Here is a 19,456-nt window from a genome sequence, read left to right as displayed (position 1 = left end):
CGTTTTCTCGCAGAGTGACCCCTGTTCTTTAGAACTCCTAGCTACGGTAGCCACAGTAAACGTTGTTGTTGCTGGCTGCCGTAATGTGGACTCCGACTCTGTCACCGTAATGTGACCCCATGTGACAGAGCAGAACTGCCCCATAGGGTTTCCCAGGCTGTAATCTTTATGGGAGCAGATGGCCAGGTTTATGTCCCGTGGGAACCCCTGGGCAGGTTCAAACCTCCAACCTTTTGGTTAGCAGTCAAACACTTAACCACTTTGCTACCGGGCCTCCTTGTGGTGCAAATAGTTCAGAGCTAAGTGGCTAACCGAAAGGTGGTGGTGTGAACCCACCCAGAGGCACCTTGGAAGAAGGTCCTGGTGACCTACTTCCAGAAGGTCACAGCCCCTGGGAACTCTGTGGGTACAGTTGTGCTCTGATGTATGTGGGGTGGCCATGCATGGGGACATCTCAACAGCAGCCGGTTTTAACACATGAAGTGCCAGAATCCCCTTCACAGCATCACTCCAAGTAAAGGTTTTGCACAGGAGGCTTTAAGCCTGCCTTCCTTGCAAACTCCTGCCCTGACCTAACACCATTCCATACCCCAGGCTTAAAACGTCATTGTGTGTGACCCCTGAATCCTCCTGAAGTCTCCTTATTTCTGCTTTTCAAATTTTACTTTTTTTGTAGTTATATAAAAATATTTTATGGAACATATGCAGATAAGACAAGAATCAACCCTGGGAAAGCAAGGAGAATTTTAATTAGCTTACTAGCCCAATTTGTCAGACTCCTCTGATTCATATCAAACACCTCAAAGGCAGACTGTTAGCTGCTAATTGTTAGCTCCCTCTGTTCCTTTGTGCTGAGATCTCAGCCTTCTATGGCCTGTGGAGGTGCTTTCCTGCTTTGGGGATCCAGAGGAATTGTCAGGGGGAAAATTGCCTCAAGAAAATCAAGAGACTGGTGATTCATCCCTTGTGTTCTACATCTTTTTCCTGCACCTGAAGCTCAGTCCTCCTTCCATTCCCTTGTCCTGTACCCATCAACTCCCCAACTGCCCACCTTCCGTGTGGTCTCCAGAGACACTACTCAAAGCTCTGAACGTCCCGTTGGGGTTAGCACCCTACCTCAACTGCATCTATAAACTCTTCGCCGTTAGTACCCCAAACCCAAACCCACTGCTGTCAAGGTGATTCTGACTCATAGCGATCTCACGTGACAGAGTAGGACTGCCTCATAGGGTTTCCTAGACTGTAACTTTTTTTTTGTACTTTAGATGAAGGTTTACAGGACAAACTAGTTTCTCATCAAACAGTTAGTACACACGTTGTTCTATGACGTTGGTTTAACAACCCCACGACATGTCAACACTCTCCCTTTTAACCCTGGGGTCCCTATTACCAGCTTTCCTGTTCCCTCCTGCCTTTCTAGACTCTGATCTTTATGGGAGCAGGTTGCCAGGTCTTTCTCCCATGTAGTCCCTGCGTGTGTTTGAACCACCAGCTCTTCAGTTAGCAGCCAAGTGCTTAACCATTGCACAACCAGGGCTCCCTGCTAGTAAAAAAATATATTTATTTATTTATTTATTTATTTATTACTAGCCCAGGTAAGTTAAAGAAAGATTTTCTGAGTAACACCTACTGTGTTCCAGGCACATATTAGGTTCCCGTGATACAAGATTACACCATAGTCCTTGTCTTCAAGTTGCTTATATTCTAGTTGGAGGCAAACATATATACCACTCCCTACATAGTGTAAGGAGCCCTGGTGGCCCAAACAATTAGGTGTTCAGCTGACAACCAAAAGGTAGGCAGTTCAAACCCACCCAGGGGCTCCGTGGGAGAAAGACCTAGCGATTTCCTCCTGTAAAGGTTACAGCCTAGGAGCCCCTATGCTTTTAACACGTTTTAGTTACATCCTCTTGCTTAGAAATGGCAGAAGCTGTCACAAAGGCAGCCAAGAACATATGAAGTTTTCCCATTTAAGAGAAAAAGTGTTTGTAATAAGAACCTCTATAAAATAATTTGTTATAAGTTGAATTTTAATAAACCTGTGAGTCAGAATCAACTTGACAGCACACAACAACAACGACACTAAATAAGTAGATCCCTGGTGGTGCAACAGATAAGCACTCGGCTGCTGACCAAAAGGTTGGCAGTTCAAATCCACCCGGAGGTTCCACAGGAGAAAAACCTGGAGGTCTGCTCCCTTGGAGATTACAGCCTGGAAAAGCCCACGGGGCAGTTCTCCTCTGTCACAGTGGGATCCCTGTGAGTCAGAATGGACGGCACACAGCAACACCGACACTCAGTGAGTAACAAAGCCCTTTTTATGGATCCTCAGTGACCTCCGGTATTACAGAATAAAAACAAGAAGGCTCAGAATGTGTGTGAAACTTAGTAATGAATGAAATTGTTCATTCAGCAGTGACTCGGAAGCAAGGTGCGGGGCACCCTCTGATTGTCAAGAACCATCTTAAATGGTTACCTGTGCTTTTCGGGTAGCCGGAGGAAGGGTCTGAGCAGACCTCTGACTCGAAGAATGCACCTTGTGCCCAAGTTTCAAGCAGGTTGTGCACCAAAAATGTTTGATTGTAACTGATGTGTTTGGTACAGAGCTTCGTTTTTCCAGAGACGTGGCAGCAGAAGTTGACACCCTGAGTCTAGTGGTTTCAAATAAAGGAGGTTGGGAGCCTGAGTAACCCAGTGGTGGAGAGAGAGACCTGGATGTCCCTAGCCAGACAGACAGGGAACAAGAGCCCTGGACGTGTTCTGAGCTGCCAACAGGCCACTCAGAAAAAGGGTGCAGTTTTTTGAGTGAGACCCAGCCCTAGCTCTGCCAGCTTCCAGCTGTTTGTCTTTGGGCAAGAGCCACTTCTCTGAACCTCAGTTTCCTCACTGAAAACAGGAAAAGTTACACCAGCCTGCAGTGTGAGATGAATGTCACGTAAAGTGCTTCAGTTCACCGAGTCCACGCTCCATATGTCCTTCCCAGCCTGCTCCCTTCTAGCCTTCGTCTTTTTCAGCCAACCGATTACCAAGTCCTATAGCTCTTTCCAGAAACCCTGGTGGCGCAGTGGTTAAGACCTATGACTGCTAACCAGAAAGTCGGCAGTTCAGATCCACCAAGTGCTCCTTGGAAACCCTATGGGGCAGTTCTACTCTGTCCTTTAGAGTCGCTATGAGTCGGAATTGACCCAACGGCAATGGGTTGGGTTTTTTTGGTTGGTAGATTTTACTAGGAGCCCTGGTTGCTCAGTGGTTAAGCACTCGCTGCTGACTGAAAGGTGGTTCAAGCCCCCGCAGTGGCTGTATGGGAGAGAGACATCTGGTCCCAGAAAGATTACAGCCTAGAGAACCCTATGTGGTGGTTCTGCTCTGTCCTAAGGTCTTTCCGAGTCAGAATCAACTTGATTGCAAACAGCGGCATCGATTTTACCTCTTAAATCTCTGGAATATTTCCTTCATCCCTGGCCCCAGCGATGCCCCCATCTCTGACCACGGCTGTTCACTGCTGTTGAGTCAGCGTCCACTTGCGAAGACCCCATGCACAACGGAGTGAGACGCTGCCCAGTCCTGGCCATCCCCGTGACTGGTTTTTGGGTGGGACCACTGTGATCCGTAGGGTTTTCACCAGCTGACTTTCAGAAGCAGATAACCAGGCCTAATGCGCCACGCTGTCTCCTACCTCAACATTCTCTTATGGGACATCCCAGTATTTTTTCCCTCTAGAGCATTTTGGAGGTGCCCTGGTGGCACAGCGGTTAAGTGCTCGACTGCTAACTGAAAGGTCGGTGGGTCATACCCACCCAACAGCTCCTTAGGAGAAAGACCTGGTGACCTGCTCCTGTAGAGATTACAGCCTTGGAAACCCTATGGGGCAGTTCGGCTCTGTCGCTGGGGTTGCTATGAGTCGGAATGATCTTGCAGGCATCCCAAAACCACAGTTGCTGATTCAGTTATCTGATTTTCCCCTAAGCTAGAAGGCCGAGGCAGTTAGGGGAGGTTGTGGTGAAGACTGTAGGTTCTGGGTTACCCTGGTTAAATTCCTGGCCCTGTGCCATATTTGCTTGTCATCATTATGCCTCAGTTAAAATGGGAAAAATAATGCTGCCTGCCTCATAGAGTTATTAAAACCAAAACCAGTCGCTGTCACGTCAGTTCTGTCTCACGCCGACCCCATGGGTGCAGAGTGGAATTGTGCTCCATGGGGTTTTCAAGGCTGTGGCCTTTGGGAAACAAATCACTAGTCCTCTCTTCTGAGGCACCTCTGGGTGGGTTTGAACCGCCAGCCTTAAGGTTAGTGGCTGCACACTTAACCATTTGTGTGCCACTCAGGGACTCCCATAGAGTTACCGTTAGGGTTAGATACATACATACATATATATATATATTTATGTGTGCATATATTCTCATTTAATGTGCGTGGGTATACTCATTTAATATATAACTGTATGTACACACACACACACACACACACACACACAAACACATTGTTGTGTGCCATCGAGTCAATTCCAACTCTTTGCCCTGTAGGGTTACCTAGGCTGTAATCTTTATAGGAGCAGATCGTAAAGTTTTTTTCTCCTGAGACGCTGCTGGGTGGGTTCAAACCACCAACCATTTGGTTAACAGCTGACCATTTAACCTTTTTCCACCAGGGCTCCTATGTGTGTGTGTGTGTGTGTGTGTGTGTGTGTGTATTTACGTATATGTATATTAAAATTTTTTTATGTGTGTATATATGTATGTTTCATAGGAAATAAGTGTGGGATAATCTAAGATGCTACGTAATTGTCGTTAACCACTGGACTCCCACACCTGTCGTGTCCTATGCCGACCCACCTGCGCCTAGCACAGTGCTAACGCATAGTGAGCGTTCTGCACATGTTTGTGGAATGAATGCATAGATCAGGTATTACAAATTGTTATACGTGCCTCACACATCACACATCATGAATCCTGACTAAAGGCAGCCTGTCATTACTGTTGTTGATGTTTTATTTATTTAAGCGAGCCATTTCTAATGCTGTTTTCCTGGGAGTCCATTTTCCCTTTTTCTTGACTTTCCATTCCATTGATAAGATAGTTGTTGTGTGCCGTCGAATTGATTCCAACTTATAGCGACCCTGTAGGACAGAGTGGAACAGCCCCATAGGCTGTCCTAGGCTGTAATCTTTAGGGGAGCCACTGGTGGGTTCGAACTCCCGACCTTTGGGTTAGCAGCCGAGCGTTTAAACACCAGAGCTCCTTGCTTAGAGGTGCCCAAAGTGAAAAGTGTGAATACTGTGTTTGCTTCCTCGTTTGCTCATTTTTTTTTTCTCTTTCCTCCCAATCTGGGCAGTCTTGAGATATGACCTAGACAAAGAAAATACTCTTAGGTTCATGAAACACTTTTTCCAGCCAGCCAGTAGGGTAAGCCTTCCCTTGTTGGCATGTGGATTCCCACTCTGCCACTGTCCTTGGCCCTCCCGTTGGGGCCACTGACAGCGAGACCGCACAGGCAAGGAGACCTGGGCCTCTAGCGGAGTCCACAGAGCCGGCTCTGGTGAACAGAACCCTTCCCAGCGCTTTCATGATCCACCAAAAGCTGTCATTTGATTTTTCTCAAAAGGAAGCACCAAAGTACATTTCAGACAAAATTACAAATTAGTAGCAGTGTGGGGTACGGGCATTTTTGAAGGTTTTTGAGGAAACTGAGAAAGCAGAGAGCACCTGTTTGTGTGGCAACACTCTGCTCTGAGACGCCAACACAGGCTGCACCTTAGCAGGGAAGGCTGTGAGGTGGTGCTTGTCACCCCCGGAGCCACCAGGCTTCGGAAGAGCTATTGGCATTCTGATTTCCCGATGAGTCACTGGGGCTCTTGCCCCCAGAGGTAACTCATTATGATTCAGTGCGAAGTGAGTGTCGGGGTGGGGGCTGCAGGGCCCCTCCTGGCTTGAGGCTTAATTGACACCTTGGATGTAGCCTGAGACAGCACCCGCACCTCCCACTGCTGCTGGGAAGACGTCAGCCTTACGCAGAAAAGGCGTCTGCGGCATCTCATCCAGCCTGCTGGGGAGCAGCCTCAGCAGCCTCAGCCACCCCTAACTGATCCAGCGCTTCCGTCTCTGCCTGCTGGCTCGGTGCTGAGAAGGGAGGCCGCCTCGCTAGTGTCAGCTCCAACACTAAGACAGAGTCCATGCTAGAACTCAGAGAAGGTAAGTTCAGTGCCTGAGCGCCGACCCAGCCCTCGTGGAGCTGTTTGCTCTGCACCCCCAGAGTGTCTGTGCCTCCCTGCTAATTCCTCGTTGACTGGAACAATCAGGTTGTCATTTTTACAGGTAAAATAGACGGCCTGATGTATCTGATAAAACCATGCCTTTAAGTGTTTTTGATTGTTCTCAGAGGGGATATCATCTGGAGAAAAATCACTGCTTACTTGAACTTTGTGGCTTAGGGATAATGTTGTATGAAAGTCTCGAGAATCAGGTTGCATTCCAGTGATTTAAACCTGTTAGAAAGCAGTTTTTGTCTTCAGTACCAGCAGAGACAAACCCTGAGAGTTTTTGAGCATCCGTGGCCGGTGACTCTGTGCCGCTCAAAGCAGGTCTGTCCAGCCAGGCCAGGGGCATGGCAGGCACAGGGGGTGCAGGGCTTCTAGAGGTGGGTCGTTAACCTTAAAGTGCAGGGACCTCTTCACAAGCCCTGGAAACAGCATGTGTGAGCTCTGCTAATATTTATTCCTCGTGGGAAACTAAACTAAAACATTACAGAGGAATTCCACTGCAAATGTCTCAGGACCTTACCACATTCCAAAAATCATCAATTAAATTCATCAGGGAAGTTAGGAAAAGCACATCTTTCTAGTTATTATGTAACCTACCGCCACACTCAGCACAAGTTTAGCAGAGCAGTGTACTTCTGAGGAAGACCATCGCCCAGGCTTTTCTGATGACCACATATATTAAGATACCCCTCTCTCATCATGTCTTTTCTGAAAATTCCTTAACCTAACAGTTTTCCCTCTCTCTGGTTCTTTGTGCTTCTAGTTAATGGAACCCCTGGTAGTCAGCTTTCTACTCCGCGCTCCGGAAAGTCTCCAAGCCCATCACCCACCAGCCCCGGAAGCCTCCGGAAGCAGAGGGTAAGGAAACCAGCAAGCTTGTTCAAGGTCTGTGAGCCCCGGTGCAGAAGGGCGCAGCCGCCCTCTCGAGTCTCGTAATAACAGGCTAGGGCAGGAGGTGACCACTGGCGGGGTTGTTTATGACTGCTGGGGTTTCTCTTAGCTAGAACTCAAGGCTTTTCATTTCTCTGTAAACTCACCCCAGTCTTGACTCTGAGGATAATATACACATGATGCCTCCCCTCTCTGTGTGCTGAATGCATGGAAGACTTTATGGGCACTGGTCTAGTAAGCTTCCTTCGAGGAGGCAGTGGCCTTAATTAGATGCCATCATTGCTTATCAGCCCCTTAAGGAAAGGGGAGGGCCGTGGTGGGGCAGTTGTTTTGGGACAAAGAATGGTTGTCCGGGGAGCTTAGGGCCCAAGCATCAGGAGACAAGTACCTAGGACAGGTGCCTTTGTGCATGAGACCCCCAGTGAGCACCCCCCTCCTGCCCCGCCTTCCTCACCACCTGCATTGGTTTTTTAGCCTCTTATGTCCTGAAACCCAAGTGAAGAAGTTACTGGAAACAGCGTAGGTTCTTCACGCTGAGAAGGAGGGTGATGGTTAGCTCTTCTCTCAGGCTTTGAGAGAGACTGCTCCCATGTCCTCACCCCTGTCCCATTTGTCTTTCCAGGAAGACAGGCAAGAACAGAGAATGGGAAGGAAAGGTCGGGGAGGTGTCAGAGGTGGAAGTAGGACGCTAGCTCACTGGGTATTTTAATTGGCAAGGGCTCCTGCGAGGCTCCTGAGTTCTAACACTGGATATTCCATTTGGGTCCTTTGATGATGTGTTTTGAAGTGAAGCTTCTGAGTTCCGTAAATTTAAGCTGCACCCAAGAGGGAAACCCCTCTCTTCACGTCCGTGGCCAAGTTCTGTCTGCAGCCTGCCAGAAGTGTCTTCCAGCGGGAAGTGGAGGGCGAAGGGCTCAATCCGGCCCCCTCCCGCCACCCCTCCTCCACCCCTGTCCCTTTGGAACCTGTTGCATCAGATATCAGATTTGATTCTCTTTTCTGTGCTGACTCACCTGGCACCAGGTTTAGCTTTTTTAGATTTGATGAAGCCAGGGATTTGGCAGGAGCACCGCCAGTAAGTGGCTGTGTTATCTTACATAAATCTGTTATCCTCTCCGGGTTGCAGTTGAACAAAAAAAAAGAGAGAAAGAGAGAGAAGAGGCATCTTTCCAGCTAGAAAATGCAATAATTCTATTTGTTTCCTCTGAGTGCTTTCAATACAGTTGTTTTCTTGGCCCCAGTTCAGTTTGGCATTTTAAAAGTACAGGGATCATTAGTGAATGACTCAAAGAAGAACCAGCCAAATTTGTTTAGTCTTCTAAAGATGTGTCCTTGAGTGAGAACGGGCTAGTGTGGTCACTCTCATGAACGTCACCCAGCCCTGTCCCCAGCTACAGGGCCAGTCACTGGATTGGCATAGGAAGACCTCTTTCACGGAGCATTCCCTCTCCCTTGAAATGATTCTTGGTGAGTTGTTTGCTGTTTGCAGTCAAGTCGTCGATTCCGACACACAGCGACCTCACGTGACAGAGTAGAACTTCCCCAAAGGGTTTCCTAGGCTGTCATCCACAGGAGCAGATTGCCAGGTCTTTCTCCTGTGGAGTCTCTGGGTAGGTTTGAACCATCAGCCTTTTGGTTAGCAGCCGAGTGCTTAACTGTTGTGCCACCAGGGACCTCTTTGGAGAGGTCCTGTCCTCATCCTTTGAGCTAATTAAACTCGGATTCGGGATTTATGGATGCAGCTCGTGCTTAGTTACTGAGATTAAAAGACTAGTTGGGAATCCTGCTACAGACCTAGCTTCTCTCCCTGTGTGCCTGTTGTGGAGACCCGCACTTGGTGACACAAAGCTGAGCTGTCCTTTGGCTGACAGAACGAGGCTAGAATCAGCTTCTCTGCCCTCTGACTTCTTTGCTTCACTATGCTTTTGTCCAATTGAGGCAGAAGATTTTCGTCCAGCTCCTAGCATTTTATGTCATTAGAATTTCCCCTTTTAGAGTCTTCTGTTGCCTTTTCAGTTAGCAATGCAAGCACCCTACTTGGGAGGAAAAAAAAAAAAACTCCCATTTGTTTTAGGGGGGCAAAGGGTTTATCATCATCCGAAAACATTTATTAAGCACATGTCACGAGCAGGACACTAGATGTATCCAAAGGTTGTTGGGTTCCCAGGTGTTTGGATTTGGGCTGTAAAGGAATGTTCTCTGTGCATGTACCGTGCCCGTGCATGGAGACACTCACAATTGTTTCAGTTTTGGGTGCTACTTCTGGTCCCGAGAGAGTAGCCTTCATCGTGGTGTGTAGGCAGCTGTACCAAATAACCCTGCCCAGGAAACTGGGCCTGAATATCCCTGAAAACAGATTCTTTTCAGATGTGGCCCACGTTCCCCACTGGCAGGCCGTCTTCCTGATAGGTAAAAAAATAGGTAGCATGTGCTAAAAGAAGACATGTCCAAGAATTAACTTTTTTTTTTTTTTTTTTTTGTTACCGCAAATTGGAAAACAGTAGCTACTTCTATTTCTTCCTCTGTGTTGCTTAGCAACGTGGCCAGGGGAAAATGAGTTGGCTGCCCCCCCATACCTCCTAAAAAAAAAAACACAGGAGCATCCGCTGTTTTTAAAGGATGTTGAGACTTTTGCTGCATTTCTTCGCAAATAAGAAAATGTATATTTGGTCTCAGGCGTTACAAGGATTTAATCAGCTTTTTTCGCTTTTCTTCCCATAATATCCTATATTAACATTTCCTCTCTTGACGTTTTTAAGATGGCCTTATATAATAATTGTCTGTCTGCCAGATACTTTTTTTCATAAAAATATTTGGAGCAATGTGCCAAGTAACCTCCCTATTCTTCCAAAATACTGCTATTAAAATTGCTGGCTAGACCACTTGGCTGGTAGACACAGCGGATCTTGGAGGCTTTTTTTTCCATCCCTGTACTTTTCTGGGTCCCACTCGTTAGTGCGTCAGGGAAGATGTGTTGCGTCGTGTAGGTTGAATGAAGTTAACGTTCCTCCCACACCCTGACTTTGGTAGATTATCTGATCAGTTAGATGAGGGGAAGAGTGGGTGGCTCCAGACCCTCTTGAAGATTTGAACTGGTTGCCTGGCTACCAGCAGAGAGCTAGCAACACAGGAGGCGGAGGGAAGGAGAGGGGAGGTGGTGGGCGAATGGCTGGGGAGAAGGGGAAGAGCACTGGGAAGAGACAGGGTTGTACGTCTTACGTTCATTGTCTTCCAAACGAAATTTTGAAGAGGCGATGTTTATTGGGTTGAGGCCATGTGCAAACGAAACGCTGAGTGGCTGCTGTGGGGCATTTGCCGTGAGCACCAGCGAGGGCTCCCGATAAGTTATGTTGTCACGTAAGCAGTTCCTCCACCCAGAATGGGAAGCAATGTCCAAGGAAGGCGCCTGGACTTGTCGCTGCAGACCTCGGGAAGAGCTCACGCGCAGTGGAGCAGCGTGCACTTGCCGACAGGCAAAATAAGGGCTGTTTTGGTGGTGCAGCGGTTAAGTGCTCAACTGCTAACTGAAAGGTCGGCAGTTGGAGCCCACCAGCCGCTCCTCAGGAGAAAGACCTGGCAGTCTGCTCCCATAAAGATGACAGCCTAGGAAACTGTACGGGGCTGTTCTGCGCTGTGCTGTGCGGTCGCTAGGAGTTGGAATCGACTCAATGGCAATGGGTTTGGTTTTGTTTTCTGGTTTTTCAGATGGTTTCTCAGTGATTATCTTTCCCTTTGTCTGCTCTTGTGACTCTGAAAGGTCTGAGGGTGTTAGAAGCCAAGGGTGCTTTCCAGGGCTCTCTTAGGAGCGACAGGCCACCCACAAATCCAAGTAAACAAATGTATACTGCCCTTCGTCTTACAGGACCTGTATCGTCCCCTGTCTTCGGATGATTTGGATTCAGTAGGAGACTCAGTGTAAAAGAATCAATGGAGCAATGTATATGGTTTGTGACTGGGTGAAGGTTTCCCTTGTCCTAAGCAAGAGTCTAACAGCAAAATACACAAAAGAGTTTTGTATGCCTTGAAATGATAAAGCCCAAATCATACACACACATAGGTGTACAGGCATTTTATTCTCACGGCATTTGCCCTGAAAGGAGAGATTTTTCTAGTATCTCTTATATTGATTTGATTGGGGGAGTTTGAACACAGACTCACTCATGAGCTGAGGTTTTGTGAGGCCTGGCTCCAGATGAATGTCATGTATGGACCCAATATTAACTACAAGAACACACTAGAGACTTACCAGTATAGAGTCATAATTTCTGTGGACAAGTTTTTCTTCCTACTTATCACTATACACCTAGATACAATCTTTCTATACTGTCTGTGAAGCAGATTAAAATGACACTAGCAGACATATTAAGGAGCCAATGGCATAATGGTTAAATGCTCGCCTGCTAACCTAAAGGTTGGTGGTTCAAACCCACCCAGCAGCTCTTCGGGAGAAAGGCCTGGCGATCTGCTCCCGTAAAGATGACAGCCTAGAAAGCCCTATGGGGCAGTTCCACCCTGTCACGTGGGGTCGCTAGGAGTCGGAATCGACCCAATGGCGCACAGCAACTACAGCGGACATATTTTTTAAAGCTATATTCTTTTTAAAAATTTGGATTGCTAATTTTCTAAAGGTGTTTGTAATTGCAAAATAATAAAAACTCTTCAAGTAGACTTTTTTCTCCTTGGAATGATAGATGAAGCTGCTGGTCAGTCTATGGCCTGATAGATCTGAGGGGAAAAAATCGGGTCAAAGATACAGCTCTTGAAGACCCTAACATTAGGCACTGGGGGTCCTTCTTGTTCTTGTTGACAAGTATATTTTACTTTTTTAAATTATATTTTGTTGGAAACAACATGAAGATAAGCAGCTCTATGCCCACATGAAGAACTTGTTCGATGGCATCGCTGTGAAGTGTATGATTCTTCCCTATGACCATTATGTAACTTTTCAAACCTGTAAAACTGAAGCTAGGAAAATTTTCACATTTTTTTAATATACTCAGACCTAAAAAAAAATAAGCCTGTGCTTCTTTTTTTTTTTCTTCCAGAAAGCCATTTTGAAAAGCAAAATTCTCTTAAATACTGCTTTGTAAATCGGGCCCCAAATACCCAAATGGAGATTTCTCCATTCTGATAAATCCCATTGGCTGGTGTGTTGGAAATATTCATATGCAAAACTCCTTTTGTGTTAAGCTAAGTAACTCATTGTTAAACATTAACCTACTAACTCTGCTCTTCGAGTGCTCTGTTTAAGATATTACAGTCAACGTTGCTTGAATATAATCATTTTAAAATTTGAATGCTAAATTTTAATGTAACGTGTATGGTCCTAGTGATCACGTAGTTTTACTAGTTCAACACTAACAATTTAAGACTTGTGAAGCGTGGTTTTGATATTCTGCGGGCTTGACATGTCTCAGTACGTCATAAATTCAAGAATGTATGATGCCATTTGTAGGCTTTTATGAATTTTACTTGAATTTTTTTTCCAAATTTTCCTTGAAAATTGAACGTAAAGAACAAAATATTTGCTTCAAGATGGAAGGAAATTCAGTTGTCATAGACTGTTCTGTTATCGCTTCATCTCCTTGATAAACCGTCCCACTGGCAAATTGTACCATCTGGTTTGTACTTACGTGTGTTACCACTGTGCTTTCCAAGTGAATAAAATATTCCAACCAAAAGGGGAAAAAATCCAGTCTATCTGACAGCATTTGAAAGCTTAGCCTCGTAATAATTAGCTTCTCATTATCCAGTCGATTGGAGAGAAAGACGCTTCTCTGGCAGGTTATTTGAGAAGCACAAATGGAGCCATTCCATCTTGAAAGAACAGTTCATAGTAATACCTGCTCCAGACTTCAAGTTTTAAACTGTTTGCAATAGAAATGACAGAGACTCCTGCTGAGATCAAAGTCTGCTTTGTTTGAGCTGAAACCGTAAACATCTGTGAAGTTGCCTCTGCTGGTGTCTGCCCTAGCTTTGTCTTTGTAAAACGCATTACTTAATACAGTTGAGCCCGTAAAAGATCAGTATGTATTTGACTAAACTGTCAGAAAGAAAGCAGCAGTTAACTGAAATCTGGTGGGGTTAGATGGGCCAGAACAAAAATAAATTACAAAAATTTTAACTTCCCGGCCCTGTCAATCTTACGGATGACTACAGCCTAGAAAGGTCCGAAAACACCATTTGTTCTGGATAAACGGCAGATATTGCCAGTTGCTATGAAGCCCGTGGCTTTGTTTAGACACGGCGAAAAGGAACTGAACTTGTACTAATTGCCGATAGATATCATGGCCAGCTTTCCACTTAGGCAGTTCTAAGGGGACTGCTCGCCCATAGCGGTTAATCTTTTGGACATATGACTTTTATTAAAGGGCTGTTCAGGGCGGTAGATATCACTTACTTTATGAAACTCAAGTCCCTCTGAGATGGAAACAGCGCTTTGAGTCCCATCCTCTATGGAGCATAATTCCATTATACTAAAGCAGGAAATACAAAAATTAAAAAAAAAAAAAAAATCCTTCACAGCACACCAGCAGGTTTCTGTTCATTGGTGGAACAAAGCTGGTGATTTATAAGCACTTAAGATTTACTTACTTAAGACTCATTTTAAAAATCAGGCCCTGAACGTTTAAATTGTTCTACGGACAGGACGGCATTCCGGCAAAGCCAGGCATTTTTATGCTCCTGGTAGACCTGAGCTGTGTCATGAAGACATCCTGCTAGAAGTGGAAGTTTGAGACTTTTTATTTGCCCTCGCCTTTTTTTTTTTTTTTCCTCTTAAACATTGTAGGAAAAGATTCTATAAATATTCCCCTGCTTTCAGCATTTTAGAAGTGCAAAACCTAATCGTGTATCCAGTGTGAAGTTAGGTGTGGACTCTGGAGACCGTGGCTGTGAAGGCGGTGAGGCGTGTTTCTTCTTTGTCTTGCTTAATCAATTCAGTGGAAAAAAAACATACGGCGCTTCCATCCCACCATCGCCTGGAAGAAGCGCCAGGTCCACCCGTCTGTGAAAAAACCAAATTACATTTAAAAAAAAAAATTTGGAACCAACATTTTGGCTAATACGTGTGCTCCCTATATTAACAAGCAGGGAAATTTTTGGTTGTGTCCACTGCAAATACATGATCCAGCTTTTTATTTTTTTTTGTCATTTAAAAACAACTGCATCTAAAAGCTGCATTCCTTAGCAAAAGTGAATGAGGATATAGACTCCTATTCCTGAAAAATAATTCCATCTATTCTTACTGTTGGACTCCCAGATTACATGTGGCCATATATCTATACAGGCGTATGGGTGTTTGTGGAAATATGCAGGGCTCAGCGTGTATGTGGGTGTGCTTATGTAAGTATTTGTATATGTGTGTAGTCCTTAAATAGAAAAGTGTGGTCTTTGTGACAGCTTTATAAGTTACTGGCTCTGGTGGACTTGTATGTAAAGCCTTCACGTCATAAATTGTCATAATGTGGCCTATTTTGGGGGGCATACTTAAGCTCAAAAGTAAAGTGCAAAACCAGTGTGCCAAAATGGCCCCAGATATTCAGACTACTGATTTATCAAAAAAAATTGAAATCCAAATAAACTGAAGAACAAATATTGTGTTAAATTTTAGATATAAGTGCACATGTAATGCTTGTATTGCCATGTGTTGGTGTTAAGTGATTGAAACGATTAAATACTATTGTGTGTATTGGTGACGTGGAGAGGCTGTCAGTCAGTGTTCACTAGCAATGCAATACTGACTAATAGAGTTGGGCGTAGTCGAGCACTACGTTGAATGATAAACAGACGAGATCATCCAAAGGCCGTCTGATGTGAAGAAAGTTTGGTAGCAAAGCCAGGTAACTTATAAGGCAATTCTGTGTTTTCTTCCAAAACGCTGTTCTTAACTGTTGACGTATTTTGAGTAGTATCTTACTGTATTTGCTTTTTCTGTGTATATACCTCTGCATAAGTATATACACACTTGAAAGTGTTAATTGGGTGGAGTTACTCTGACTGCCCACTTATGCATATTTTTGGGAGTCTCGCCACCATCTCTAGCTGTGCATGTTAGTGACAACTGTATTTGCCCGAGCGTGAACGTTAGAGATAGACTGAAGTCAACATGCCAGTTGCCTGATGCAGCGTGTTATCCTGTCAGCTGAAGATATTTGTAACTCTGTGCCTGTAATGCATGTGGCAAGGATAAGAAACCTGAGGCCCGGGCTGTAATTTTTAAGGGCGCATGATATATGGTGTCTTTAAAATGTAGTTCATTTTAGTAATGATGACAGATAAATTCCAAAATCACGTAAATGATGTGTGTAACACATGGGCCTTTGTATTATATATGGCCACAAAATGTTTTTGAAGCTAGGATGGTGGGTGGCTAACAGGTTAGAGTCAAAGAATTATTAAAGTTAATTTTCTTGCAATGTGTGTGCTGAATTTATGCTCATTAGCAAACAAACAAGGGATTGAATTTGTCTGTTTTAAGGACTCTTTACCTTGAAATGCCCTACGAATGTTGTAAATCGGGATAAAATTTTTACAAAGAGGCCGACATAACTTACTGCTTACAGTTTGAGTTGCTTGGGTGCGTGCTTTTAAAAAAATGGAATTTAGTGTTAAAATGTGTTAAACAGCAATACGTTCTGAAATTCACAACCTGAGCCATCAGCAGAGCTTTGGAGCTAAGTTAAGGGCTGGTGAAATGTTTCATTGAACTACCCAGTTTTAAAAGTTCCACGGCTTTGTGCTGTGGTTCCATTGTAAAACGCCGTACCTTGTGTTTCACGCAGAACCATGCTATGCCTCCTGAAGATAACTTTGTGACACCACCTTAGAGTAACTGTATAATAAACAGGAAAAACCGCCTTGTTGTTCAGTGAGTTTCTTTCAGAAAATGACAAGCAGAGGTTGAAAGTGAGATGACTGGGCGTGGTGTGAGGGTAGCTTCATAACTGCGTTTCTGTCGTGATAATCTTGTGATTTAATTTTATCAGCTGAGACCTGAGATACTGCCAGGTGGCACCACGTGACACCTAAACAGAAAATACCGGCAGTAACAACAAAATAAGATTATCCGATGAAGAATCTGGCTATAGTTAATTACTTTAAAATCATGAATACACCTTTCTCCGAGAGGTGTCTGTAGAGCAAATTAGACAAACTGATAACTGGTTGGAAAATAAATTACCTTGCCTTTTTAAAAAAACACACTAGTGGTCCCCCGGGCTTGAAGGCATTCTTTTTGAGGTCACTTAATTTACAGGGAAAAAATATGATGTGCACGTGTGTGTACAAGTGGGTGTGTGTACAAATGCGTGTCTGCTTGCGTGTATGTGTGCAACTGTGGGTGTATGCATATATGTGTGTGCATGTGTGTGCAAATAATTTCTAAAGCACTGAATAAGTAAATATAGAAGATAAATCAATATATAGTAAAGTAATTTAAATAATAAAATTAATAAATAGTGAAGAGAAAATAAATAATAAAAAACACTTGGTTCTCCAACTTCAGTTTAGAACAATCTCCATAATATGTTTTATGTATTCGTTACATGATATGAGGAAGAACAGAAAATTCTGCTGGCCTAGTTTGAAACGTATTTTACATTAAAATTATTACAAATGTTCAAAATTCTGGGTTTAGATGTGTTGTGTTTGCTAAATTTCTTTTAATCTTAAAAATTGAAGTGTGTTTTAATAGGTTCTTTTTATTATTTCCATGATAACCTAAATGTAATCAATGTTCAGAACAAACTAGAGGGATTGGGAAGAGATGTTTTAAAATCTATGAAATTCCAAATTGTATTTGTACTGTCTTAATATAACTAGGAAGGAGTCCTGGTGGCACAGTGGTTAGGCGCTTGAAGAGTTAATTAAGAGTTTGGTGGTTTGAACCCACCCAGCAGCTCCACAGGAAAAAGACCTGACGATCTGTTCCCATAAAGATTACAGCCTAGAAAACCCTGTGAGGTGGTTCTGTGTCACATAGGGTCGCTGTGAGTCTGAACTGACGGGATGGCACCAACAGAGTCTAAGTGGAGTGTAAAACAAACACAGTGTGGCAGGTGCCTGGAAGAGCAGTGAGCTTCCTCGTCACAGGCCGGATTTCCATTTGAAGAAGACATGGCGGGAGGATTTTATTTTATTGAGAGGAGGGTGGACTACAAAATGTCTTGGTTCCTTTCCAGACTCTGATTTTCTGATGAGTAACTCGTAAGGCCCTATGTCTGCCTCATAGTCACAGCTGTGGTCCCGACTGTGAATTCGTCGATCTTGGCCTCAGTAAGTGACTTAATGACTGGGCCATAAAGGCTTGATGTTAGATCTAGATGTAACTACTTTCATTAGCTTTTGAAATCTTGGCTTCAGCAGGATACGCTTAATGCCAATATTCCCATATTCATTTTTTCTGTTTTCTAAGTAAACTGATCTCAGTAATAACAACTCTCCCAAAAAGACCAAACCCATTGCCTTTGAGTCGATTCCAACTCAGAGTGGACTCTGTAGGACAGAGTAGAACTGCCCCATAGAGTTTCCAAGGGGCACCTGCTGGATTTGAACTGCTGACCTTTTGGTTAGCAGCCTTAGCCCTTAACCACTGTGCCACCAGGGTTTCCAGCAGGTCTCCAGGCTTGACCAAGTCTTTACAATAACATTTTGTGTTTTTCCAGTATTCATTTTTAGCTCTAATTGATTGCCTATCCCATATGGTTTATTTCAGTGGAGCAAACTAAAGAATGCAAAGGAATTTGAGAAAAGGAGTTTCCATATGCCTTCTTTTGAATAATAGAATCTTATTAGTAATTTAAGGAGTTCTGGTGGCACAGTGGTTAAGTGCTCACCTGCTAAGTAAAAGGTTGGTGTTTGAAACCCATCCAGTGGCTCTGCAGGAGAAAAGACCAGGCAGTCTGCTTCCATAAAGATCCCAGCCTAGAAAACCTGTTGGGGCAGTTCTGCTCTGCCACGTAGGGTCTGTGAGTCGGGATCGACTCGACGGCATTCAGCAACAACAACGTTAGTTATTTCAGATCTGTGCCGTCAACTTACTGTTCTGTGCCCACTTGGACAGTAAACAAATGCATGGTTTTTCTATATACACATGGGTTTCAAGTTCTCTACGCCAAGGTTATGATTTCATTTTTGCCATATGAGACCATTTTTGCAGATTGTGTAGACCTCAAGTCATGATCACCAAGACAACTCTTTGAGCTTGTTAATTATTTACTGGTTGTCTTTTCTTTAAGGAGCCCTGGTGGCTCAATGGTTAAGTACTCGGCTGCTAACTGAAAGGTTGGTGGTTTGAACCCACCAGCCACTCCACGGGAGAAAGATATGGCAGTTAGCTTCTGCAAAGATCACAGCCTAGAAAACCCTATGGGGCAGTCCTACTTTATCTGAGTTGCTATGAGTCAGAATCAACGCGATGGCAGTGGATATTTTTGTTGTTGTTTGTTTGGTCTTTTCTTTATGTAGTTGATCCAGAAATCATATGAGAATAACTACTTGGTTTCTCACTTTTTACAGTTTTCCAAACTGGTAGTCATTTAACAAGTTAATAACTATGCCAAGACAAAATGTGCATCAGTGTTGATACAGTTATCCAGCCCAAGCCAGGGTTATCTTGTGAGATTTTTTTACCTTGACGAAATCAATTGGATCAATGGAACATTTTCAGAGTCTTAATGGGTATGGACCCCAGCTAAATGACTCCATTAATACAAATGGCAGGAGTAACTCAGACAGTTTATATTTAAAATGAACTGCCTTTTACTATGTGGCCACCAGATACATCTTGGTAAAATGTGGATAGAGCTGTTATGTCAGCTTTCTCACTTACTTCAAAGAGTGGGACATGTTCTCCACCTGAAACCTGATCCCAGAGCTAACCAGCTCCGCGTGGGAAGTGTTCTTACTTAGGCAGCACTTTTACGAAGGTGTCCAGTACAAATATCCAGGTGCCAGCAACCTGCCCCAGTGGGTCTCCTTAAATCTGCCTGAAGGTGGTGACATTTCAAATACCACACATCTCGAGCTGCACCACATCGCGTTAGATTCTGTAGATTGAACATACCTTGATGTTAGTAAAAAAAAGAAAAAAAAAAACTTATAAAATAACTTACATTTTGTACTATCTATAAGGATGCCTCAGAATTAGCAAATTGGGTGAAGCAAACACAATATCTTATTAACATGTAGACCATAAAGCAGTTTAACTGCTCAGAAAAACCAGCTAGGTCAGTTAATTTAATTTATACCCAGGCAAAAATAGACGTGGTAGTTTTTCAGCTCTGTTGGCTGTAGAAATAAAGGTTAGT

The 19,456-nt window shown here is 44.1% G+C and overlaps 1 protein-coding gene across 3 annotated transcripts in view; it reads left to right on the top strand.

Annotated features, from left to right (window-relative positions):
* Window positions 1-19,456, top strand: part of DCLK1 (doublecortin like kinase 1) — a 189,768-nt gene that overhangs the window by 80,843 nt on the left and 89,469 nt on the right. For 2 of the 3 annotated variants that reach the window (XM_049853462.1, XM_049853463.1), the window contains exon 3: window positions 7,021-7,115. In XM_049853462.1, coding sequence (XP_049709419.1) covers window positions 7,021-7,115 — 95 coding nt within the window. Of the gene's footprint in view, window positions 1-1,794; window positions 6,190-7,020; window positions 7,116-19,456 lie in introns of those variants that run through there. The other variant, XM_049853464.1, reaches the window with a different exon arrangement.

This window comes from Elephas maximus, chromosome 14, assembly GCF_024166365.1.
Source record: "Elephas maximus indicus isolate mEleMax1 chromosome 14, mEleMax1 primary haplotype, whole genome shotgun sequence".
NCBI lineage: Eukaryota > Metazoa > Chordata > Mammalia > Proboscidea > Elephantidae > Elephas > Elephas maximus.
Note: the sequence above shows the minus strand (reverse complement) of the source record. Positions and strands in the feature narration are given on the sequence as shown.